The sequence below is a fragment of the Osmerus mordax genome, chromosome 5, assembly GCF_038355195.1.
Source record: "Osmerus mordax isolate fOsmMor3 chromosome 5, fOsmMor3.pri, whole genome shotgun sequence".
NCBI lineage: Eukaryota > Metazoa > Chordata > Actinopteri > Osmeriformes > Osmeridae > Osmerus > Osmerus mordax.
The window spans coordinates 17,991,714-18,018,500 of NC_090054.1; the positions used below are offsets into that span (position 1 = coordinate 17,991,714).

Sequence of the window (26,787 nt, forward strand, 5' to 3'; positions counted from 1 at the left end):
GAGAAAAGGCAGGTGCTTGAGAGGGCCACATAATGGTTTCCAGACAATATACAAAAAACAATCAAATTCAATAAACCCAACAAAAAAAAACAATTTGTTATTGTACCAGGGGACATACATATATATTGGTAGAGAGCAAAACCTAGTTTGGAAGAGATGCCCGGGGAATAGGCGACCATTTAGTCACTATTGGGTTCATATTGACCTGACACATCTGTTCCCTGTGTCACCTGGAGTGGTGAGCATCACCAACGATATTCTGTCCGTGTACCACGGTATGAAGCCTCAGACATTCCCTCTTGGCTGATAAGAGGAAAGTGTGTAGATTTTTATAATTTTCTACTCTATCATTCATTACCAACCACATTAAAACAACCACCTGTCAGTGTTAATGTGTTAAAAATGTTCACCACCCTACGTCATGCTGCCCTATTCGGTCTGTGATTGGTTGAAACAAAGAGGGCGTGAACCTCTGAGTCAAGACAGGAACATGTCCGCGCACATTTGAAAAGCTTATTTTTCGATCTTTACCTTAATGGGTTAACTTAAGTAGTGTTTATGCTGATATTGGAAATCACCCGATACACAAGTAAGGGTTAAATAAATAAAAGACAAGGACTGCGAGACGATACAGACTATTCCTTATTATCAGGTTTGCGCCGGTCTCCTTCTGCTTATGCTAACGTTACCTAGCTATCTAGCTAATATAGCTAACGTTTTAGCAAGGTGAGCTGACCATGCAGTGCTTGACAGATTTGAGAAGCTAGCACTTGGTTTAACCATTGGCGATATAGCGAGGCCTAGTGTTATGTTTTAGCTCGTTATGTATGTTAATCGGACGTTTTGGTGTCAATACTAGGACACGAGCTAGAGCTAACTAGCTGTAGCAAGCTTGCTGTAAGTTGTCTTTGCCACTCAAGGCACTCATTTAATCAACTGTTACCGAAAACAGAAGGGTAACAGTTAGACTAAAAACATTTAATGATGACATGCATGCATTACTGGACTGAAATGACCGGTCTTTAAATCACTACTGATCAACTATCGCGTCACATGGTTATGGGCTAGCTATCGTATTACAACTGTTAAACTACTGCTAGCATGATTAATCAGAACACACACTTCCAGCTAGACGTGAGTGACACAGTGAAAACATCAAAGCTAGCCACTATCCTGAGCATAAATAAATACTTGAAACAACAGATTATAGCTATATTAAACCTAGTGAGGACTGGCTCTTTATTAACAATTCCACTTCTCCCCGTCTTGTCCTCTTCATCAGAAATAATGCTGATATCTGGAACTCATGTCGAACGTGTATGAAGAGAGAGCCACAATGATAGCCGCAGGGGAATTGCAGTCGTTTGTCCCGTTTGGCCGTGAGCACTGCAAGAACCACCCGAACGCTGTGAACCTACAGCTCCGTCAGCTGCAGCCAGCTTCTGAGCTCTGGTCTTCAGATGGGGCCGCTGGCCTGGTGGGCTCTCTCCAGGAGGTCACCCTACAGGAGAATGAGAGGGTAAACTTACAAGTTAAAACTCAATATCACAACATTATTTCGTACCTTGCTTACTTTCTCCTTTCCATAAATTATAAAAGTGAATAGCATCCCAATTGTTATACTGGTGGTCTCTGTTCTGCAGGAATGTTGGCAGCTGAGGAAGGGTTGTGTTGGAGACAGTGGTGATGTTGATTATGAAGAGGAGCTGTATACAGCAGGTAACATGGTGATCTGGAGCCAGGGCAGCAGGAATCAGGCCTCCAGCGTATACAAAGCCTTCACTGTTGACAGCCTGGTGCAACAGGTAGGCCTGCTAAACCCAGAGTGAGCTTGGCATGTTGTCAACACATTACAGTCAGTGATACAGATGGTTGTTGTATTCAGGGATTATCAATTAATTTATTTTAAATGTATTTTAACCAGGCCTTATGGTGCAACTTTGGTGTTCCACAAAAGAATAAGGATGGTAAGTAAGGAGCACTTGCTTGAAAATACTTGCTTGCCTGGTATTAGAGTTTAGACTTGATGCTGTTTGGTAGCATTCTGTAATTACTGTGCACTTTATCATGCAACAAGAGGTTCTGACCCGCGGGTCATTCTAAAGCAGCAAGGCTTACTTACTGACTTGCTTTCTTAAGGTTTTCTTATTGGGCAATAATTCTGATGATGGGTGATGTAAACAAACAACATGTGTCCCTCTCCCCCTCACGTACAGCGCATGAAGTTGAGGAGCAGACCGTGTGCATTGTCCAGAGCACATGTGTCAACGTCCACAGTGTGTCCGGAAAGGACTTCATCTCCCCCTTGCCCTTTCAAGTGAGAATCTGGCTTTCCTGTTCGCCTGCTTACTCGTTTGTGTGGATGATTGAAATTGGGGGAGGGAGTGCTGCTTATGTAGAAGGCAATTACAGTAGTTTTACACAGCTAGTTATATTGTGATATTCCCCAGGTTCTGCCTATTGTCTTCATAAGCAGTTATAATGGATGATTTGGCTCACTGACAGCTGACAAGAGGCTGTTGCATGGACAAACACCATTAGTCCGGATGTGAATTAACTACCCTTGGCGAGAGCGTGTGTACATGTCTACCGTGCGTATTTATGCGAGTGTGTGCTGTTATTTTTATCTATACCGACTAGTCATAATTAAGTAAGGTTTGTTTACCCGGCCAGTTGCGGGAACCCCTTGAGTGGGTTGTCATTGAGAGCCAATCAGGTTTGTGTTGTTTCCCAGGTCTCCACACTGTGGCCCACTAAGTTTGGTCTGCTGCTGGAACGCAAGAACCCTGCATCTGACGCACCTCTGAGCCCTCTAAGGTACGCACACACACACACACACAGACACAGACGTCTCGTTGGCATCTGTAATGTACTTAGGGCACAATGACTGTTTGTGTGTCTCAGGGAGCCACTACCTACGGTGTTCAGCATGCTGCACCCTCTGGATGAGATCTCTCCGGTCATATGCCGACCTTCAGGTGAGTTACAGGCACTCGCACCAACGACTTATGACTCATTTCCATAGAGTTGAGTTTTCTATAAGTTTCAACATGTTGTACACAAATACGTCCTACGTGGAGAGCTGTGCGTTAGAGGCTGGATTGGTCCTCGGTCATCATCATGCAGTGGGATGCCTGGATGTTCTGTTCAGTCGATCTTAATCACTGCCTTGTTAGTGCTGGTTAAGAAGGAGGCTCATTAGGGGCTCATCTCCTGTGTGTGTGTGTGTGTGTCTTTTCTGTGTCCGGCAGGTCTGTTTGAAGCAGCTAGTGTGCAGTATGTGTCGGATAGCACCATGAAGATAGTCTTCACCTGCAGTGACCCTTCCATAGTGGTAACCTACGACACCGTCCAGGGAAACCACTCTGTGTGGGCGCTGCACAAAGTCACGTCTGAAGTAAGATACAGTAGTAGTTTAGTATTCACGTTTTTTAAGGTTTTCATTGTGACAATTTTATATTAGTCTAGTTACATAATATCCATGAAGTAATTCGATTTACAGCATGCAGTGCAAAAACAAAGGTAATATGATAATATAGTTAGACAATGACATCAAATATTCATTATTTTAACATTGCTAACGAAATAAACAATTTCACTTACATTTCCTGCAACACGTTTGTCAGACATAGGACTGACGATAACCCTCCTTTCTGATACCAACCCTCGACCGTGCTGTCTGACCCTAACTCAGGAGCAGGCCGCCATGCTGAAGTGGCCCGAGCAGATGGGCAGCAGGGCGCAGCAGGGCCTCGTGGGGCCCAGCTTCCTGACCTCTCACCTCCGGAGCGTCCCCCGGCTCGACTCCCCGGTTGGGGTGGGGATGGTCTCCCCTCTCCACTGCCACGCCCTGCACAGCCGGATGACGTCATCTCCGGGCCACCACTCGCGGACTCACTCCCCGAGCATTTCCAACATGGCCGCCCTCAGGTCAGATTGGACTGTGGTTGTTCACGAGAGTGCAGACAGCTGTAGGGTGTCCTGCACACCCTCATCCCTAAAACACTCACTCACTCCTCAGAGTGAAATCTAGGATCCAGAGAAATCTGGCTCTGTTGGAGCTTGCTTTAGGTAACTAGCTCGAGACTCTGGAACCTCAGTAATACTCCATTTCTTCTTCTCCCGTCTCCTCTCGTCCTCTCCTCCAGTCGGTCCCACTCCCCCGGCATGGCGGCGCCCTCCTTTACGGGTGCAGCTCGCTTCAATGTGTCATACTGCTCCCTGTCCCCAAGGGGACACCCCAGCTTGCTGCCCTCGCCCAACAGCACCATCAACGAGTCGCTGCTGGGGCCAGAGATGGAGCCCATTGTACCAGACCTCTGCATGGAGCAGCTGTGGAGTGAGCCGGCCAGTGCTGCCCCCCACAGGTAATGGGCCGCTACTACACTACTATATTGACTTTAGCTTGATTTTGTAATGATGTGTTCAACAAGCAGGTGTCTGTAAACTGAGCGGTATCCACATACTGTTGGCCGTGTATGGTGTATTTTGTGGGATCCTTGAAATACAGTTTTTGCTGTTTTTGAATTGTCTGTGCTTGCTGAATGGGTAAAGACTTGTTTACTTTATAGTTTATAATTTGGTTATGTATGGTGTATGGTGTAGGCTTTTGCTGTTGGGCCTTGGAAGGTGAACTGTGTGTTTGTCATCCAGGGAGATGAGCTGCCAGGCATCAAAAGTTTTTTTGACCTCTGACCTCTGTGAGAACCACTACCTCTGCTTCCTGGTGGAGTCCCACCAACAGCTCAGGTCAGGTCAGGCAAAAGCAGTGTCTCTCGCTCTCTCGCTCTCTCGCTCTGTTTCATATATGTAACAAGTGTATTGTTTTCACAGGTGTGTTAAATTCATAGAGAGCAACAATCCCTCTCAGCTCATTTTCCCATCTGTGGTCACCCTTCCTGCCAAAGATGCAGCACCTTTAGAGGTAAAGTCTACCAAACAGACAGCTCATTATTGTTCCTTCATGGAGTGATGTGTTCATATATTTTTAAGCAATAAATCACCATTGTACAACGCGCAACTATAAAAACCTTATAATGAATAAATCCTGAAGGTTTAGATGGAACAATCTGCCTCATGTTTTTTTCTTCTTCCCTCTAGCACATAGACGCCATGTTGGTTCTGGAGACCAATGGCAGCCTGGCACTGTACACAGGAATCACCAGGGTAACCAACAACATAATCCTTCCACACAAACAGCCCACTTCCTGACTAGCTTTTCATTCCTCCATGTCTATTGGTTGATTTGAATTGTCCCGCCCTCCTTCTGATCCTCTCCCAGGTGAGCAAGGTGTTTGTCCCGGGCCTCCTATCACCCAGCTTCAGCTTGTCCAACCACAGCGGTCAGCAGAGCACGCCCATCGAGGGTGTGAGCACCCCTGCCAAAGCCACTGGCAGACACATCAGGACCATGGATGAGGTACAATACTCCACATCCATGGATATGAATGAATGCTGTTAAATCAGATTGATGAGACTGGAGATTATTGCGCCAGTCAGACACAGCTGGCCGTCTGAGAGGAGCAGTAAGTTTTAATAATACTAATGGCCCAACTTCCGTCTGAACCCGACAGTTTTCCGCTGTGGCTGTCATTATTCTATATTTATAAAAGGAGCCATTAGGCCTTCTGTAGAACTAAGGCCTGTGATGGATGAGGACTGTGTACACGCTCTGATCAATACCGTAATTAGATTGCAACCTCAGATCAGTGTGGCTGTTTTTTACCTTTACAGATGAAGGGGGGGGGGGGGGGGTACACAAAAAATAGTCTTGTCAACATGTATCAAAGCTGAACTGCTGTTGTAGATTGAATTGTTACAGAAGAAGACCAAAGTTTATCAAGGAGGATTGTCTATCTGAGGAATAAGGACGTTTCCTGACTTGAACTCTGACCTTCCCTAACTCCCAGATGGCTATGCCGTCTCCCGTGTCAGAGATTAAGGGGTCGACCACCAAGCTCCCTGATTGGTCCTGGCAGGACGACTACCCCTTCCAAACAATGGTTCCATACATCCAAGCTCTCCGAGACCCTGTCAGCAACAGGGTGACTCTGGTGGGTCTGCCTGCCTGCCTGCCTGCCTGCCTGCCTGCCTGCCTGCCTGCCTGCCTGTCTGTCTGTCTGTCTGTCTGTCTGTCTGCCTGTCTGTCTGTCATCTGTGTTCATGCATTTTTGTAACAAAAATGTTCTGCTCACCTCTCCTTAACACGACTCTCTTAGTCCCTTCCCCTTATCGCCCCCCGCCCGCTCCACCTCTCTTCACAGCTGTCATTCTCTAGCCCCAGTGCAATATGAGACCGCTAGTAACTGGTCGACCACTTTACGGACGTCTTCATGCCATATTGAATTTGATTGCTTTTGACCCCTGCAATGTGTCAATCTCAGGCAAATCATATTGTGACATCTGACATGTTTGGACAGCACCAAATGTGTCAGTTTAAGGCCGTTTTGGGTATATGAACTAAAGCTGCTTGCAAACGTTGACCTATGTATGCACGTGGAACGCTTCCATCATAAATGAAGTCGGTTACTTGTCAGATTAATATTTCGTGTTTTTGTGGGATTCAAATTGTGCTCCTCCCCCCTATAATCTCCAGGAATGTATTCTAAATGTATGTTCTCTTTAGGAGCTAAGTAATGGCACAATGCTGAGGATATCCATCCCTGAAATCGCCACATCTGAGCTGGGTAAGAGCCACCTAGAGCAGGGTGAACCAGAATGATACGCATGACCAGAGACAGTGGTGGGGAAAGTTCCGGCACTGAGCTGAGTCATGCTGCCGATCGCTCGCGAAAGTTGGGTTTAAGTGCTGCGAGCCACACGCCGTCACACACTGACGTACTGCAGCCTGTGGACAGGGGGAGGGGTGCACTCCTAGCCCTCGCTCCAGCCCACACACACTCACTCACGCACACACACACGCTGAAGAAAACAAGCACTACTCACCTTCTCTTGCTAACTGATGATAATTGCTTCAGCAGATTGGAGGGGTGTTGCTACCATAGTCCAGTGACTGCGGCCTGTTGGCTGGGGATGTTTGTCTGTGCCGTCCAGAAACCTGCCTGCCGCTCCCTGTCCTGTGTCCTGTGTTCTGTCAGACAGGACTGCCATGCACTGAGGCATACACAACATAAACATGAATGAACCTCTTTCTTAAAGTGCATTTCCTGTTGCGATGTTCCAGGTCTGATATGACTTTTGGTTCATGACGTGTGGATTGTTACATGTGGTGCGGCCTGGGTGTATACAACAGTGACTTAGTGACAGGCTGATGTTATCTACTGGTGTGTAAATGGTACAAATGAAAAAGTGGCCAGTGGAAAATAAGGCTGAAAACCGATGATAGTGTCAGAGCTAATAGCGGGTGAATACCTCAAGGGGGACTGGCTATATCTAAACAGCCAAGGCAGCTTATTTTGTTGTAAAAAATAACCTTTTTTTTGTTTTCTTGAAGTACATCACCATAGGGGAGCTTGTTTGTATTAACAAAATGGATCATCTCTTTTGTCTAGTTATTAAAGGCTTTGCTGACCCCCCCCCCCCCCCCCTTCATCTTTTGTTTCGGAAACTGGTAGCCAATTAGTACCTGGCGTTCCTCTGCATTAGTCACTAATTGATCCCTGAGATCAGGACTCACTCTCTAATGGAATGGCATTTATCCTGTTCTGCTGTTCTACTCTGACCTTTTGTAGTTCTGTCGTCCAATTAAGATAGCAGGACGGAGATGATTAGGTGTCTGATTGGGCGATGGCACAGGAGCTAATTAATGCGTGGTTGTCTACCTGCTGGCTGTGGGGTGGGGGGGAGGGGGGGGAGAGAGGGGGGAGAGAGAGGAGTCGTGAGTTGGTGGTTTCTCAGGATGAAATTTCATTGTCTTGCTTGGAAATCCTGTTGACTTGTCTGCTGTCTACTGACCCACCTCGATTAATAACCTTTGTCTTCTCTCGCTGTCTGTCTCTGTCGTCCTGTGTCGTCGTCGTCGTCCCCCCCGGTGGCTGTAGTGAGGAAGTGTCTGCAGGCGTTGCGGTTCATCCTTCCTAAGGACGTGGCCATGAAGGTTCTGGTGAAGTGGTACAGCATGTACAACGCCCCTGGTGGGCCCAGCGCTCACCTGGAGTGGAACCTGTTCGTCACCTGCTTCATCAGCCTCATGGGCTACAACACAGAGCGCCTGCGCTGGACTCGCAACGTGAGCGCCGCCCCACTTCCTGTTTCGGCCGCTCCACTTCCTGTTTCAGCTCGCACGCCCAGCGTGCTGCTGGAGACAAACAGGCCTGATGGAAAAAGGACGAGTCTAACTCCGGCGTGACCTTGCGTTCTTGTGCCCTCAGCTCCATTTTGAAGTGCCCCTCTCTCCCGTGATTGCTGCCAAGAAGGCTCGCCCGGCCGAGACGGGCTCTGATGAGGTAGGCCGGAACAAGCCTGGACGATGTGTCTGTATCTGAGTGGGTCTGCTTCAGTCTGAAGTGAGAGGGCGTCCTCGGGGCTCCTCCTTAGCAAGCTCAGGTTGAAGAAGGGTTAAGAACATGCATCCATTTGGCCACGATGAGTCAGTCAGCTTATTTATGATTACATTGGCTGTTATTCTATTAATTCCACTACCAATTGCACTTGGCTGTCATGGTCACGCGGTCACTGGTAATGTTTCCATTAGACAAGGATCCTTCGACTACCCAAACCTTTTAGTAAAAAAATATTTTGATTTGTTGTCTGGAGTCTATATATTCAACATTATAGTTTTAGTAGGTTGCTTAAGTTTCTGTGTTGCTTTCACTTTATAAAAGCCTGTTTGGTCGTTAGCGAATGATCAAAATGCTTCTGGGTAGCGTGACCTTCTAGAACAGCTTGTTTACCGTATGTAGGACTGCATGTATTTAGGCTGACATGCGGTAAAGGATGACTCAGGCCTGGGTCAGGCCTGCATTAGCTGTCATGGCAGTCTCCAAACCTGTTAGGTGGGTTTTTAATGGACCTCTCTGTCGAACTCCGGAACATGTTTATGTTATTTGTGTTGCCTGGGGAGGGTGAGGTGCTTCTGCAATTATCTACTCCGTGTATTTATTTTTTATCACTGGTGGGTGTGTTTGACCATTGTGTTGTATTTCATGTGTGCGTTTATAGGACTGGGAATACATGCGGGGCTGTCACTACCATCGGCAGATGGTGTGCAGGCTTGCTGGTCTGGAGTCCGTAACAAGCGAACCCTCTGCCGGAGACTCCTCCTCCCAATCCCAGTCCCCTCCCACTAGCCCCACCCTGCGTCTGGACAGCTCCGCCCCTCTGTTCCCCCACATCCCTGCCCTCTTCTACGTGCTGCACCTGCTCTACCAGGAGATGCAGCTGAACGACCTGCAGAGGGGCGGGGCCAGGGCCCTGGTCAGCCTGCTGCAACAGCTAGCCAGGTAGAACGAGACAGTGCGTTTGGTGTGGATGAGGAGGAGATGCTTGCGTAGGAGTCAAACCACAGTTTGTTGAGTGTGTGCCCAGAGCTGGAGGTTTGGGATTGGGGGGCGTAGAAGACGGATTCTCACAGAGAAATCGGCAATCTGATGATAGATCGTCGCCAGACAGAATAGCATGTCTGGACAGAAGCCAGCATGTTCTCAGCCAGTGTCGCACTCAGTGATCCCACACACCTGGGCCTGGTGCTGAGCGCACACAGCCAGGTGTCGTTAATGAGAGCTGGTGAGCAGGGCGCCCTGCGCTGTGGAACCTGACAGCATCACAAGCCGCTCAGCTGTCCACATTAAAGGAAGAGTTGAAGTAGGGAGAGTCAAGCACCGGGTGACACTCATCTCACTGGAGCTTTTTGTTAATACAGGAGATGTTAGCTAACACACGCACCACCCTAGTTAAAGTGTTTTTGCAAATTCTGATTTATCCATTTGAGCCATTCTGCTGAAGTGGAGGTGGTAATGGCTGGCTGTGGATTAATTATATTGACTAAATGTCCAACTAGCGAACTAGAACAGCCGTTCTCATGACCTACTAATTGTGTGTGTGTGTGTGTGTGTGCGGGCCTGTGTTCCAGAGACTTACATCTGGAGCAGTACATCGACCTGTACTGGAGAGATTACCCCTCCCTCATCACCTCCTTTACTGAAGTCTGTCTCATCGAGCAGGGTGAGAGCCGCCACGCAGCACAGCTTCACTCCTTGTCCTGCTGCTCTCCTGCCACACGTCACTCAGTCCCTCGCGTCCTTTTACTGTCCTACCAAGAGCTCCCTACCTAGACCGTTTCTTATCGACTGGCGAGGATGTGTGTGTGTGTGAGGGACGTGTCTGTAGTAACGGACGGCATGGCGTGCCCCTCCCCCTCCACAGCCCAGCTGGAGCAGATGCAGCGGCCGGCGTTCCTGAGGGCGGAGCCTCCCTGTGTGTTCAGCTGGCTCAGCCGCTGCCTGAGAGGACAGGAAGTCCCGCCTTTTCCCTTCCTGCCTGGCATCTGCGAGAGGACCCGACTCTTGGTTCTGGTACGATGACGTCATCATCAGTAGCTCGTCGGTGTTAAAGACGGCAGTGTGTCCTCTGGAAGTCAGAGTTGAAACGCACTGGTAGACATGATGCTGTTTGGTATCAGGAAACGCCGTTATTAGTGCTGGATTAGACGTTGGGCTGGTTGCTTCCTGTCGCCGATGGCTGGCCCTTCCAGTCTGTTCAGAGTCATCTTTTGCTGACATGCAAGCACTTGCTCACATGCTCCTGTTTAAATGTCAGGAGCTCCTATTACTGAGGTCCACTCAGTTGTCAGAGAGGGAGAAGTGGAAGACAGATATACATATTGGTCTGTTTATGACTGATTTGAATTCTAGAGCAAAATATGTGCACGTGAGCTAGTGTTTAACCAAGAGACCTTGTATTTGTCCTGTTGTGTTTGTGTGTATTTAGTTTAGTGTGTGTGTGTGTGTGTGAGAGCAGAGAGCAGAGACGGCGTCTCGATAGTCATTAAGGTAGGGAGAGACTGGCTGTATGGCAGGTCCTGGGGGTGGGGGTGGGTTAAGCGAAGCGTGCGAGGTGGGCGTCTCCCCACATTCAGGATAAGTGAGGTGACGCACATCACCACTGAGAGACGGATAGCCATCGTGCAGCTCATCTATTTACTCCCATATACCTCTCTCTCTCTCTCATTCTCTCTCTCTCCATATCTCTCTCTCTCCATATCTCTCTCATTCACTCTCTCTCTCTCTCATTCTCTCTCTCATTCTCTGTCTCTCTCGTTCCACCACTCTCATTTGCCGTCACGCCGTCGCTCTGCTTTACTCTGTTGTTCCATCTCTATTTTGCTCCCTCTCTCCTTTGTCAACACCCCCCCCCCCCCCCCCCCACACACACACACTCGTCATTGGAAGCAAAACCTCAGTGACATCCCCATCACCACTAATAGTTGCACTGCAGATACCAGATGCTGACGGTTGTTTTCCTGCATTTGTCTCTCCCTCCCTCCTCGCCCACCTCCCCCTCCTGCTGGCCCCTGACAGAGCTATGCCTTGTACATCGTTGGAGATGAGAATGCCATTTCGGTCGACATGTACAAATACTTGGCCAAGTTTTCTGCTGGTGAGTGACTGTCTTCCGGCGGGGAGAGGGTGGGGGGTTGAAAGAGTGTGTGCAAGAACACACCCAGCTTAACCCTTCTCCATGTTCAAAAACATTCCCATTCAATATAGCTTTGTTGTTAGCATGAGAACATACATAGGGGCCGTGAGAGACCCGGAGACATCACATTGAGTCTGTTGAAAGGGCAGGAAGTCTCTTTAGATCTTCAGCCTTTGCTCTCTTCTCACATTGTGGTTGACCTACATCCCCCGACCTGTGACAACACCTCACCTGAAGCCAATTATCTCTCTCCCCCTTCCTTTTTTCTCACCCTCCCTCCCTCCCTCCCTCCCTCTCTCTCCCCCCCCCCCCCTCCCTCCCTCCCTCTCTCCCCCCCCCCCCTCCCTCCCTCCCAGGCCAGAGGAAGAGTGGTTCTGAAGCTAACTTCAGGAGGTAAGCCTGCATGCCCGGCCATATCTCATTGAATCCAGATGAGTGCATACTGAAAGGCAGAATGGGATAGTCCAGCACTTTAGTGATTGGGGAAATGGAGGTCCAAATAGTCTTGTAGTTTACCAGTACTCCTGCTCATTCTCATGTCTTCTCCCTCGCTAGACAGAGCAGTGGGAAGACTGAATCCTCGAATGAGAGTCTAGCTGAGAAGCTGGTGGTGTGGTTAACCTCAGCAGGTAAGTGCTTTGGATTGGCTCGTTAAAAGCAGTTGGCTGGTGTGACCTCCAGCCATGATCCATGGCTGCTTTGTGTTTGGTTCAGGTTTCACTCTGAAAGACCTGGAGTCTGTCCCCTTCGGTGTGGCCTTGCCCATCCGAGACGCCATCTACCAGTGCCGAGAGCAGCCCTGCTCCGATTGGTCGGAAGACGTCTGTTTGTTGATTGGACGGCAGGATCTCACCAAGCAAGCCCACAAACTCACCCTGGCCAAGGGCAAAGCTGTAAGTGAAGCTTTGGACAAACTGGAGAATGCTTCTTTTACTGTTCTAGAAAAACAACAACTCTGTGTTAGAGGGGGTGGCGTTGTGGGTCCTCGTGTGTGTTTACGTGTGTTTTTTCGATGTTTGTGAATATAAGTGTAAAGTGTGTGCCTAATCTGACGTGTGGGTGTGTGCTTCCACCTCCAGCCGGTCGGCCCGGGGCTGTCGCTGGAGCCGCCCACCACCACGGAGGCGGAGGAGGAGGAGGACGGGATGACGGAGCTGAACCAGGACGTGATCGGCCTGATCTGGAGCCAGGACCTGAGGGTCCAGGAGGCCCGGCGCCTGCTGCAGAGCTCCCGGCCCGTCCGGGTCAGCGTGGTCCACCTGCCCGAGGTCAGCGACCACGAGTACATCGAGGAGAAGGAGAACAAGTGAGTGTGGAGGGAAGGACTATAAAAAAATATATATATATATAAATTATATTTCTTCGACTGCTTTATTGAGAGATGGTGACATTATTAGAGGGGCAGAATGGAACTCCTGACCCTCTTGTCTGTCGACACCAGGCTGTTGCAGCTGTGCCAGAGGACCATGGCGCTGCCCGTGGGCAGGGGGTTATTCACCCTCTTCTCCTACCACCCGGTGCCAACAGAGCCCCTGCCAGTGCCCAAGCTCAACCTCACAGGTGACAAACAAAATCTCTGTTCTCAAAATGTCCGCCTTGTTCGCGACTGAGGAAAACCTATAACCATCATCATACGTTTCGATATGTCTAATATTGTATGACATTTGAGAACGTTGTCCTGTTTCCTAGGCCGTGCCCCTCCCAGGAACACCATGGTGGACCTGAACAGCGGCAACATCGACGTCCCCCCCAACATGACGGGCTGGTCCAGCTTCCACAACGGGGTGGCAGCCGGCCTGACCATCGCCCCTGCCTCCCAGGTGGACTCGGCCTGGATCGCCTACAACAAGCCCAAGATCCCCGAGCTGGCCAACGAGTACGCCGGCTTCCTCATGGCCCTCGGCCTCAACGGACACCTGACCAAGCTGGCCACGCTCAACATACACGACTATCTGACCAAGGTGAGGACGCCAACACGCGTGTTTCATACACACAGTAGGGTAGGCTCTGCGCCACGGGCTGATATACAAGACTATCTGATGAAGGTGAAGATGCGTTATACACCTTATACACACACAGACGGGTACGCTAGCATCGGAGCATATACACTAGCTAACAGCCCCCCCACACTCGCAAACAGCCCCCACACACACTCGCAAACAGCCCCCACACACACTCGCAAACAGCCCCCACACACACACTCGCAAAGAGCCTCAAAACAGGCTTGCCGAAAACCTAGCAAAGTTTTCTTCTCACCACAAACCGAGACACTTCTGACAGACTGATCGCAAATAGCCAGTTCTGCATTTGTCATTCAGAGAAACTATGCAAACCACCAGAAGCCTTTTGTTGCTGACAGAACTTGTGTAGTTCCTCCCGCTCTGGGCTCGGGCCTCGCTACCTTCTGATCTTCCAGGTAACCTGATGGCTGCCTCGGGTTCTGCCGCATTCTGTCTGTTGCCAAACGGACTGCATCCTGTTATTTTTCTCACATGAAAGTGGGAAAGGCCTCGTGTGACATCAAGCACAGTTTCAGTCTGACTGGGCCTCGGCTGCTTACGCGGGCTGCCCTCTCATTTCCAGTTAGTCACTCTGCTGGAGATCTGATCTGTGGTCTGGTAGTTGTACCGTATCGCTAAACTCGGATTCAGTCTGCACTGAGAAAACAACTGTGGTTGTTGTTGTTGCTCGGCTCATGCTTTACTACGAGCTGATTTCTGGGTGCGCTCTATCTTAGCTCCCAGAAAATGGAGAAGCCTGTATTTGAGTGCATGGTTAGGTTATCCAGTCTCATCCTTGGCTTGAGTGCCAAGACATAATTATTTCATGGATAACTCCATTCAGTTTCAGTGGTGTTTATTGAAACTTCTACACTTCTACACATATAATACACAACGTGTAGCTTAGAAATGTGCTGCTCCTCCTTATCACACACTGTACACTCGGGCCTCTTGGCTATCTGAAGTCTTTTAGTGGTAGTAGAACACCAATTGAGGTCCAATTGAAAATATTAATAGATGCCAGCTAGGGGTCTCTAAGAGTGTCACACTATTATAAAGCCCGTCATAGGAGCAATGCATACGGCGACGGGATGTGATTAGATGTACTGTAGCTGGGGGGGGGGGGGTGTAGTCGTGTTGTGGTCTGTAAGGGGCTGCCTCTCCCACAACAACACAGTATTATCAAACACAGCCTGAGTTGTACATCCTGTTGGAACCCACAGGGGTCTAATGAAACCTGTCCCACCTCGTCTGACAGGACTAACCTCTATTTCCCCCCCGACCACCGTTTCCCCTCCTGTCCCCGCTCCCCTCCCCCCTCCTGTCCCCGCTCCCCTCCCCCCTCCTGTCCCCGCTCCCCTCCCCCCTCCTGTCCCCGCTCCCCTCCCCCCTCCCGTCCCCGCTCCCCCTCCCCCCTCCCGTCCCCGCTCCCCTCCCCCCTCCCCCTCCCGTCCCCGCTCCCCTCCCCCCTCCCGTCCCCGCTCCCCTCCCCCCTCCCGTCCCCTCCCGTCCCCTCCCCCCTCCGTCCCCTCCCCCCTCCCGTCCCCGCTCCCCTCCCGTCCCCGTCCCCTCCCCCCTCCCGTCCCCGCTCCCCTCCCCCCTCCCGTCCCCGCTCCCCTCCCCCCTCCCGTCCCCGCTCCCCTCCCCCCTCCCGTCCCCGTCCCCTCCCGTCCCCGCTCCCCTCCCCCCTCCCGTCCCCGCTCCCCTCCCCCCAGGGCCACGAGATGACCAGCATAGGGCTGCTGCTGGGAGTCTCGGCCGCCAAGCTGGGCACCATGGACATGTCCATCACCCGGCTGCTGAGCATCCACATCCCCGCCCTGCTGCCGCCCACCTCCACGGAGCTGGACGTCCCTCACAACGTGCAGGTGGCCGCCGTGGTGGGCGTCGGCCTGGTGTACCAGGGCACCGGGCACCGCCACAACGCCGAGATCCTCCTTGCAGAGATAGGTGAGGGAGGAAGGGGGACAGTGGGTAGAGAGATGGAGGGAATTGGGGTCCTTAGGCAGAGGAGGGGGGGGGGGGGGGGTTGAGAGAGAGATGGGGACATAGTGTAGGGGTCTGATGAAATGGACTGAGAAGGGGGTAGAATTTACCCCAGTGTTGGGAGCAAGCTCTATGGAGGAAGTGTAACCGGTGACAACCGCGCTATGTGCCGCCCCTGCAGGTCGGCCCCCTGGCCCGGAGATGGAGTACTGCACAGACAGAGAGTCCTACTCCCTGGCTGCAGGCCTGGCGCTGGGCATGGTGTGTCTGGGGGTGAGTACAGCACAAGGTGTTTCCACTGCCACGGCACTGCAGCTGCACAGTTAGGGCCCTGTCTACCCACAGCGAGGAATGCAACGGAAAAAAAAAAAACGCTGAATGAAAGGCACCCTAACCCACTTCAAAAGAGTGACACACGATAAGATGAAGGGACTTGGTGCTCCCTTTAAGACTTTCAGTGCGTCTCTCTGAAGTCTTTTATCAAACAAGACGATGACAACAATACCGGGTCTTGAATGAGAAGGCATTTCACACAGTCATTACATGACTATTCCTTTCCTTTGTCCTCTTCTTCTTTTTCACCTCTCCCCCACCCCACCTTTAACGCCCCTCAGCACGGCAGTAACCTGATCGGCATGACCGATCTCAACGTGCCAGAGCAGCTGTACCAGTACATGGTTGGTGGGCACCGACGCACCCATGCTGGCATCAACAGGGAGAAACACAAGTCCCCCAGCTACCAAATCAAGGTACCCGCACTGACACGGCAAGGGCCATATTAAAGATGGAGAGAGAAGTTGATGTTGCCCTTGTGTGGATGGGCCAGCATTCAGCTGTTTCTCTTAGAATGCGTACTGTCATCGAGCACGTCAAAGTAGTCGTTTGTGTCGTGAGCGTGTGACTTGATATGGGTGTTTTCCCTCTCACAGGAGGGTGACACCATCAACGTGGATGTGACCTGTCCTGGGGCCACTCTGGCCCTGGCCATGATTTACCTGAAGACCAACAACAGGTGACCAGGCAGTCCTCCCAGCAGCCCTGGCGTCCTGCCTCACCACCTTCCTGCCTCACCATCTTCCTGCCTCACCCCCTTCCTGCCTCATCCCCTTCCTGCTTCACCACCTTCCTGCCTCACCACCTTCCTGCCTCACCACCTTCCTGCCTCACCACCTTCCTGCCTGTTCGCTGCCCATGTCTTCGCTGGCTGTTTGGGCTCCTTTTCACCCACACTGAGAACTTTCTGTTCCTCTTAGTTCTGATGGGATCAGAATCTTCAACCGTCTTTTATATCACTAAGAGCATCAGCACATCTCATTCCCTCTCACCTTCTAGTGGTTCTGCTCTCCTATTGGATGAAAGCCCCAGGATGGCGTTAACAAGTCATTGTCACCTCCTTCTCTCAGGTCCATAGCTGATTGGCTGAAAGCCCCGGACACCATGTTCCTCCTGGACTTCATCAAGCCAGAGTTTCTGCTTCTGAGGGTGAGTGTGTGTGAGTGAGAGAGAGAGAGAAATAGTATCTGACTGTGTATGCAGTACCTAGGGTGTAGTAAGGCCTGTGGCTGTCCTAGACTCATAATTGGTTTGTCTACGCTCGGTGTTTTTCTCTCTCCATCTTTTTCCCTCTCCCCATTTCTTTCCCTCTCTCTCTTTTCAGACCCTGGCCAGGTGTATCATCATGTGGGATGAAATCTTGCCAAACTCTGACTGGGTCAGCAGCAATGTTCCACAGGTAATCACACACACGCGTGTACACATTGGCATTTTAGGACCACAAGGGCCATTATGTCAGTCAATTAACATGAGCAGCTGGAAACGGCAAATCTTTTGACGATGTTGTTTATCATGTTGCGTGCTGATTTCTTAATGAGAAACCTCTAACCAGGAAACCTCTTCCCATCCCCAAACGAGCTCTCAGTGTCACGAGGGTATGAATATTGGTGTGCGCATAACAACCCTGATGGAGATTCTCTAGAAATAATGACTGGCAAAATGATCTTGTTTGTGCTTGTAGATTATCAAGGAGAACATAGGGAACACAGTGGTGTCAGAGGACCTGAACATGGAGACTTTGGCGTGAGTATAATCACTCACCTAGAGGCCTGGCGAATGGACTGCCAAAATTGAGCACATTTGGCCGTACATTTTTTGATGCCTGGGTTTGGTCTTTAATTGTGTTTGCTGTGTGCGTGTTCCTGACTTTAGCCAGGCTCATGATTACATCATCGCAGGAGCCTGTATGGCTGTGGGCTTCCGATTCGCCGGCTCAGCCAACTCGGACGCCTTCGACTGCCTGGTATGAGAGTTCACCTCGCATCACCGTTTCAGTCTCCGAACTTGGCTGTTTTGAACAGACTGATTCCTGTTTTGACCAATCTGTTTCCCCCGTAGTACAAGTTTGCCAGGACCTTCATGCAAGGTTTGACATCAGCTACAGCCACAGTTGTAAGTCTGAGTTTTGTCGGCGGGGTTGTGCAACTGTATCCATTTTGTTTGACCCTCGGCTTCTGAACCACCACAGCCGACTGTCTCAGTCGTTGACCAGTTTGTGTGTGAGTGTGTGTGGGGGGGGTTCTTGTGGTGCTCTATGATTATACTAGCCTGCATATAGAGTAAACGAGTGTTTGTGGGTGTGGCCTCGGACTAATGCCCTCCCCCCCCTCCCCAGACTGGCCCCTACAACCTGCAGACGTGTCTGAGTATGGTCCTGCTGGCCGTCTCCATGGTGATGGCGGGCTCGGGGAACCTGCGTGTGCTGCAGCTCTGCCGCTTCCTCCACAAGCGCACCAGCGGGGAGATGAACTACGGCTTCCACATGGCCCACCACATGGCCCTGGGCCTGCTGTTCCTGGGAGGGGGCAGGTGAGCGCACACACACACACACACACACACAGACACTCTCACACACACACACACACACACACACATACAGACTCTCACACACAACACACACACACAGACACTCTCACACACACACACACACAGACACGCACACACACACACACACACACACACACACACACACACACACACACACACACACACACACACACACACACACACATACAGACTCACACACACACACACTAGAAGATGGAATACGCACCGTCTAAGCCCAGTGATTGTGGGCTCTCCAACACACCTTCTAATTACTGAGACGAAATCTGCCACTTTGTGTCTGTTTTCAGACATTGCATTGTGACCGGTTTTCTTATTTTAGAGCGGACAATTTGAGGCCCACGCTGCAAATGCAAGGTTCCCATGTAGAGGGGGTTGTTGCAGTGTATTCGCACTCTATCATTCGGAGAATGTGCTGTAAACACACACTGGCCTTCAGAAAGAGAGATTGCAGAGCAGAGCAGATACATGGCGCCTGTCTTTCATTCATTAGCACATTCCTTTCGTGTTACGGGCTTATCTTTCATCCCTCCCTTTCCCCCCCCCCCCCTTTCTCTTCCTTCATATTTCCAGTCTGGTTTCCACCAGCCCTGCCTGTCTGGAGTTAGCGAGCTCCTATCCCAGCTGGGTGCCTCTAGAAGTCAGACTGAAGCAGTTAGTCCTATTTCAGAGTGTGACCCCCGACTGACATGAGTACTGAATGTCACTTTGATACTGCCAGAGCTGAGGCTGTGACTCATTTTGAATTGCAAATGACTAAAGCTATGTTGAGCACACCTCAACGTTTTCATGTATTAAAATGCTGCACGTTTGGTCTGCTGTTCGACACGTCAGAGGAAGTTCCTTCTTAGCCCACAGATCAGACCAGTTTTGAACAAACAAGTCCCGGCCATTGGCCTCCTCTTGCCACCAAGCTCACGTCTGTGACTGGTAACACGTGTCTCTCAGCAGAGCACCTCGCTAGATCCAGCTACAAACCAACTCGATTGTCTTTGGCCGTTGCCACGGAGACCGGGTGATTGGCAGTTGATGGGTTGAAGAGTAATCTCCTTGAGCATCCCTTTTATTGGGGGAGGGCAAAGCAACCCCCTCACCTGGACCAGCAAATACAAGTGCCTTCCCTCTCCAAACCACCATTATTGTGTGAACCAGTCCAAGCACGCACTTAACCCCCCCCCCTGCTATTAGATTTAAGTGGGGCTTTTTGTGAGACAAGTTGACGTCAGCTACCACAACAATATACCACTGTTTTAAAAAAAGGGAACTCCATTGTTTGCAATTATAACAAAGTTTGTGTACAGTATATTTTTGGGGCTGCTTTTCTGTTCCGTAGTTTTAGAGTTACTGTGTTAGTAACTTGTGTGGTTCGTGGGACTTGTTTGGTTAGAGCATATGACTGCAGAACAGGAGGTTGAAGGTTAAGATCCCCCCCCCCCCCCCCCCGTGCTGTACGCAGCGTTTGGATGAAAGTGTCTGCTTAGTAAAAGGAACTGTTATCTTGTCGTTCAACCAGATACACTCTAAGCACATCCAACTCTGCCATCGCTGCCCTGCTCTGCGCCCTCTACCCACACTTTCCTGCCCACAGCACCGACAACAGGTAACAATGAAACCCCCTCACTCCGACCCTGCATCTGTCAGCTTGGGACCTCCTTCCATCGTTGTGTGATCACTCCAGGACACTTGACCTTTGACCCCAGGTACCACCTCCAGGCCCTGCGACACCTCGGGGTGCTGGCGGCTGAGCCTCGTCTGCTGGTCCCGGTGGATGTGGACACCCTGAAACCCTGCTACGCCCTGCTGGACGTCACATACAAGGTAAACCAGCCAATCACCGGCCACATCTGGCCTAGGTTGGTCATGACACAGCCTGGAAGAATTAGCCCAGTGCTTCCATGCTAATTGTAGCCACACTGAATAGTTCAACACACCTGCTTCCTCCACCCTTCCAGAGTTAGAATGATCTACATTTACATTTACATTTAGTCATTTAGCAGACGCTCTTATCCAGAGCGACTTACAGTAAGTACAGGGACATTCCCCCGAGGCAAGTAGGGTGAAGTGCCTTGCCCAAGGACACAACGTCAGTCGGCATGACCGGGAATCGAACTGGCAACCTTCGGATTACTAGCCCGATTCCCTCACCGCTCAGCCACCTGACTCCCCGATCTAGAAATACCATGACCATGCTGAACATAAGGTCACCGCTAACTCTGTGGTTGGATGGCCCAGATTCCTGGTTAATACAAAGCCATTGCCTCAGGCGTGAATACTTAACAGATTCACAAAGCTTATTTTTGAGCAGATGTTTTTGGGACTCAGCTAACCCAACAAGTCTGTCTGTGAAAGCACTGTAATGATGAACCCTAGAGGATCCGAGGGTCACCCGTGACTATCACCAACTCCACCACAAAGTCTGTTTTAATACTCAGCAGGGCTGGCTGGTCTGAGTGAGTATTTCAAATATTTGAAATGCTCAAGGCGCACTTGATTTAATCTCGGCATGCAGAGCAAAGCGCCACCCCATCAGGAACCGAACACGAAGCAACAAAAAAAAAGAAAACGTGTCTTTCAAATCTTCAGCAGAAACATTTCAGTTCTTTTGAATTGATTGTACGCTGGGTGTGGTTTCCAGTCAAAACTAAAACCTATTCATTGTTTGCGTCATTTTAGTTTCTCTTTCTGCTGTTGTTTTCTGTATAATAGTCCCATCATTAGTCATAAATAGGGGGCGGATGTTTGCGTCGGGGTGTGTGTGTTTGTCTGTGCGTGTGCGTGTGTGTGTGTGTGTGTGTATGTGTGTGTGGGCCGTTGAAGGTTGGTTGTGGAGGACGTCTCTCCTCCCAGCATTCCCTCTTTCAATTACCTGGAACAGCAGAGAGGAGACCAGCTGCTGTTAGCACCAATCACACACACTCCATACCCCACATGTGCACACACACAATGTAGCTCTCTCTTGTTATATATGTGTGTGTGTTAGTATTTATACTTCATACATGTCGTTAACATCCAACCCCTACTTATATGACTAATAATGTGACTGTATATAACAGTGTGTGTGTGTTAGTAAAATTTTTAATCATGAAAAGGGGTTGGATGTTTGCATTGGGGGGTGTATGAAGTGTGCATACCGTGTATATACACACTGTGTAATATGTAAAGTTGTGAGGTGTAACAGTATTGTGTGCTGCGTGTGTCTCCACCAGGAGAGCCAGTGGTACGAGGAGACCACCGTGGAGCTGATGGCTCCCTCCATGCTGCCCGAACTGCAGCTTCTCTCACGGGTAAAGTTGCATCAGGGCCATTAACATGTAGTCCTTGAAGCAGCCCAGGTGCTCTGTCCTCGGGGGGAGGGGGGGGGGGGGATGGGGGGATGGGGGGGGGGGGGGCGGGGGCACACAGTCAGCCTGCAGAGTTTGCGGTGGAGTTTTGTCATAGTTTGTTTTTTGTTTTTTTTGTCTGCTCAGATTAAGGTGAAAGGACCTCGTTACTGGGAGCTGTCCATAGACCTCAGTAAAGGAACTCAGCATCTACAGTAAGTACCAGCGTCCACTGGGATATTGGTAAAAATCAGTTTGAGTTCCATTAGTTATGTAGATAAAGTGTGTATATATAGAGAGTATTTACTTGTTAGATACATAGTATATGTACTGTATAGTATACAGTACTATGAAACAGGACTATACTGGGCACTCAAGATTTTGTACTTACACATATATATATATATATATATATATATATATATATATATATATATATTTTTTTTTATTGTCTACTGTATTTGTGTGGAGGTATAAAAGTGCAATGTTGAGATGTATTTCTTAAAACAAGACTGGAACCTCGTCTCTCCCCAGGTCCATCCTCTCCAGAGATGGCGTGCTGTACGTGAAGCTGCGTGCGGGCCAGCTGCCCTACAAGGACGACCCGCGCGGCTGGAAGAGCCTGCTAGCCCCCAGCGTCAACAACAGGAACTCCGAAGTCCGCACCTTCAAGGTACTACGCAGCACAGGAATACATGGTTCCTGGCTCCCATAGAACAGCCACATCCTAACACCGGCTTTATGATTGGCCCAGACACTTACATTTAGTCATTTAGCAGATGCTCTTATCCAGAGCGACTTACAGTAAGTACAGGGACATTCCCCCGAGGCAAGTAGGGTGAAGTGCCTTGCCCAAGGACACAACGTCATTTTGCACAGCCGGGAATCGAACCAGCTACCTTCTGATTACTAGCCCAATTCTCTAACCGCTCAGCCACCTGACTCCCCACACTTAGGGATTTTTACCCATCATCGTGCCAACAAACCTCTGTACCGTCTGTCAGTTCAGACCCAGAAGTTATTTTGTGGTCTCACTTCACCCTGCAGTCTAGCTTCACTTTACTTTACGGCCCAGCTGAACTGGCCCGATAACGTGAAGATACTGCATGTGATAAGAATGTTGTGATAAGCACAAGAAGCAACAGCAGGCTTTACTGTGCTTTACACAGGAAGTAGCTTGCAAAGACCAGGTGCTAAACCATTAAAACCATAAAACACAAGGTTTTATTAATTGCTTTTTGATAGTCGGAAAAATAAGTTTAATACGTGACTACATACCCTTAAATCAGTAGCAGTGCTGGTCAAGATCAGTCCAACATGTTTGGTAGTGGTTAAACAGTGTGGTGTTCTAAATCCATACCTTAAACTCAATAACCCTCTACTTAAAGCTAAGATCAAGACACTCAGAGAAACGTCAACAGCTTTTGGGTGAACACACACACACACACACACACACACAACTGCCAACACACTAATTTGGCATCATTTGTCCAACACATGGCCGATCAATACAAAGCTAATGAGCCTCCATGTCTGTATTGACCCACGCAGGGAGAGGGGGGAATCATGAATGAATCTTGGAACAGCCAATAACAAAAATGCCGTACTGAGGTCCAATCCCTGTGGAGCCAGCAGTGTTGTCACCGTGGGGCTTTGAACCCTACATTAGGTCAGACTGGGTAGTGTGATTGACAGCCTGTGTATTACGTCCCTGTATGCTACTGCCCTAGTGTCAATCTGCCTGTCAGCCTACAGCAGCCCCCCCCCCCCTCTTCCCCCTATCTATGATGATGATGATGATGATGGTGATGGTGACGAAAGGGATGATTTTATCCAAAGCAGGCCATAATGAGCTGTGCAGAACCTTCCAGCCCCTCAGGACCCCCAGTATCTGCAGTGCTGAACTGTCTGTACACACACTGCTTGTGTGTGTTTCTCTTCCCCAGCCTGAAGCCATCTCCACCTTCACCTCCGACCCTGCCTTGGTCTCCTTCGCCGAGTACTTCTGCAAGGCCTCGGACGGCATGAAAAATGTACGAAAATTGCCTCTCCAGATAATTTTGTGAAGAATCCACTTTAATAATCACTTGAAGTCCATTTTATTAAGGTCGGGCCAGCAAAGTGTACATAATGGCTGTTGCTGGATATAGACAATTATTAAATGATTTTGTTTGATTATTCAATTTAAGTTAATAACACATAAGTCATCAGGATCTTTATCTTTACAAATTCATATGTTCTCTCATCTTGAGATGAGTTGAGCAAACCAAAGTGCACCTTAAGTATTTCAATGCGCTACATTTAAACCTAGTCACCTTGGGTCTGATTGAAGTCACCCACTGCACATCCCTCTTTCGTCTCTGCGATTCTCCAGAGAGGGGAGACCCTGGCCTTGTTCTCGGCCATCCTGTACGAGTCTGTGACCCAGGAGAACCCCGAGATGCTGCCCACCTACATCGCCATCGACCAGGTGAGGCCAGAACACATGTAGGACCATGAGGGCTGAGGTTGGTTTTGGTGTAGTTCTAAGGCCGCTGTGACATTGCTTGTAAAAAGGGCTATATATATATACATATATATATATATATATATACACACACATACATATAAACACAATTTGAATCGGCTTGATTTGACCGTGTGCGTGCTCCCTTTCCGTGGTACGCGCCGCCCTCCCTCCCGTTCAGGCGGTGCGGAGCCTGCGCAGGGGCGAGGCCAGCGAGACCTTCGCCCTGTGGCAGATGAGGCTGGTGCTGGAGATGTGCGAGAGCCGCACGCTGCAGGGGCGCGTCCGGGAGGGCGGGCAGGGCGGCGGGGCGCTGCTCAGCTCCGAGTTCCTGCCCGTCATGAAGAACACCGCTGATGGAACCCTCGACCACTGGCTTGCAGGTGGGTGTGGCTTCGTGGTACCACGCGCACGCATTCAAAATGTGTCTGTGCGTGAGACACTTAGCGCCTGTTCTCTTCGGTTCATGTCACAGCATGTCAGGGTGGGACAGCCACACAAGCGTGGGAATATCTGCACATTGCCGCGGAACACCAAACCCACATGTCAAACTGATACAGTGGCAAAGTGTCACGTCAGCCAGCCCCTGCTTGTATTGTACACACATAGCTTCTCCAGGCACTGACTCAGGTCCTGTTGTTGACTCAGGGTTGTGATTGCTGAATGTGCGCTTGTGATACACATACATTTCTCCTCCAAGAATAGTTCGAAAAAAGTACAAATATATATTTGACCGCGAGTTTGTAAATGTTGTGTCCCGTCTTTCTCCATCCCCCTCAGATCACAGTGAGGTGCTGCGTGCGTATCTGAGGAACCAGCCCCTGGCAGAGGGCAGACAGTCGACCATGCTGGCCTGTTTCCTGGTCTACCACTCCATTCCCTGCCTCAGAAGCTTCCACCACAGTCCCCTGGAAGGTAAGACCGGCTTAGGGCTCAAATGACACACAGATCAGCCCGCCACCCCGCTCTTTAACCCGTCCAATTCTGTCCAAAAGCACCCATCAACATTTTTGATTGTGTGATTTAAAATGGTGGGCGTCATTGTCGCTCCCCCCTCCATTTTCCTAACGCGGTCTGGTCTGTTTGGAGTATTAGAACTTTGACAAGGACCCCAGTTGAGTCTCACCCCTGCTGGTCTCTCGTCCACCTCTCTCTCTCCCCGCTCTGCTAGGAATCCCCTCCTTCCCTGAGCTGCTGCTGCGGTTCAGCCAGCTGGGCGTTCCAGTGCGGGCCCTGCTGCGCCTCTCTCCTCTCATACTGGGCCCCGCCCCCTCGCCGCACGCCCTCTGACAGCAGGCAGGAAGCGTCACGCAGCCGCCTGCCTTCTGATGTCACATCTGCCACATCGCCATGGCATCACGTCCGGGGGGTTGCCACTCCCGGACGACACACAAGCGCACGCCTTCTGCCTCGACGCCTCTCTCGTCCAATAGCATCCGTCTGTGGCTCTCACAGCATGCGACGGTGCTCTGTGACACCAATGACTGCAGACGGACTGGGCCTCTGACCCGCCTCCTCTGAGCTGACACTCTGCACTGCTCTCGTCTAACAGTCAGACCTTAATGTACAGTATGACCTGACATAGGCCTTCTCACTTTATACAACTTGTATGTAATCTTTGTCTGTATGTTTCTACCCAAGTTGTACTAATGTACCAAATAAAGTGGAATTGGAAACTTGGTGACAAAATCTGGGAAGGTGATTGTGGTGTGAAATTCAGTGTTGGAGATAATTCTTAACCTTATTATTGGTTTATGTGTTGTGTAGAATCATAATGGAGTTTGTCTTAGCACAAGCAATTTCAGCACAGATGGATACAGTCTAGACCGGTGTATCTCAAATTAAATATCAGAGATGCTTTTCTGGACGATTCAATAAGAGTTCAGGCTGTGTGTGTGTGTGTGTGTGTGTGTGTGTTTTGGGGGGAGTTGTTGTAACAACATGGAATGCAATGTTCAAAAAATCTGATTGCTCAGGGAACATTCCAGTCTTAAATGCCAAACATCTCACTCCCACCACACCCAGCACACATCTTATGTCTAAATGGTTCCACTGTTTTGTTGCAAGGCGAGTGAGAATTCAGTCTTTAGATCTGTGTGGGTTAGTTTCTTGTTAGTACAACTTTTGTTTCATAGGAGGTGATATTGATACTTGTCAAGTGAGTAATAGTGAAAGTTCTAAGTGAGACTATTACTAACAAGGATGAAAAAGAACAATGTTCACTCATTTCACTTAAACTGAACCCAAAGTAGGCTATGTGGTTTGTTATTAGGGAATACTGTCCGTCAAATCCAGTATCGGTGCCTGTAGAAATTGGCCTTCAACTCTGCATTCCAGTTCCTGGAAATGTGCTTTTCATTTTCTGTCACATGCCAGATGTCATGAGACCTACTGTACTCTGCTCCAGTTGAAGACCAACCGGAACTGTCGAGAGTGGGTGTTTTCCTGTTTGCGCTCCTCAAAGCAGATTGCTTTAATAAGC

General features: G+C 49.8%; 1 protein-coding gene across 1 annotated transcript; it reads left to right on the forward strand.

Moving 5' to 3' along the window:
* Positions 1 to 539: 539 nt before the first annotated feature.
* anapc1 (anaphase promoting complex subunit 1) lies at positions 540 to 26,007 on the forward strand. Its single transcript, XM_067236026.1, has 48 exons — positions 540 to 652; positions 1,283 to 1,519; positions 1,644 to 1,805; positions 1,925 to 1,967; positions 2,217 to 2,317; positions 2,735 to 2,817; positions 2,905 to 2,978; positions 3,252 to 3,397; positions 3,695 to 3,930; positions 4,149 to 4,367; positions 4,654 to 4,749; positions 4,834 to 4,924; positions 5,101 to 5,166; positions 5,282 to 5,419; positions 5,910 to 6,053; positions 6,626 to 6,686; positions 8,001 to 8,188; positions 8,331 to 8,405; positions 9,121 to 9,401; positions 10,031 to 10,122; positions 10,324 to 10,472; positions 11,478 to 11,556; positions 11,952 to 11,988; positions 12,151 to 12,224; positions 12,310 to 12,488; positions 12,675 to 12,901; positions 13,037 to 13,155; positions 13,285 to 13,556; positions 15,311 to 15,545; positions 15,763 to 15,854; positions 16,196 to 16,330; positions 16,511 to 16,593; positions 16,985 to 17,063; positions 17,239 to 17,313; positions 17,596 to 17,657; positions 17,787 to 17,877; positions 17,973 to 18,026; positions 18,250 to 18,443; positions 19,993 to 20,079; positions 20,180 to 20,297; positions 21,686 to 21,763; positions 21,947 to 22,014; positions 22,334 to 22,472; positions 23,746 to 23,832; positions 24,174 to 24,269; positions 24,487 to 24,688; positions 25,086 to 25,220; positions 25,477 to 26,007. Exons 2-48 carry the CDS (start codon positions 1,307 to 1,309, stop codon positions 25,593 to 25,595), a joined length of 5,874 nt encoding a protein of 1,957 aa, XP_067092127.1. The 5' UTR covers positions 540 to 652; positions 1,283 to 1,306; the 3' UTR covers positions 25,596 to 26,007.
* Positions 26,008 to 26,787: the final 780 nt, after the last annotated feature.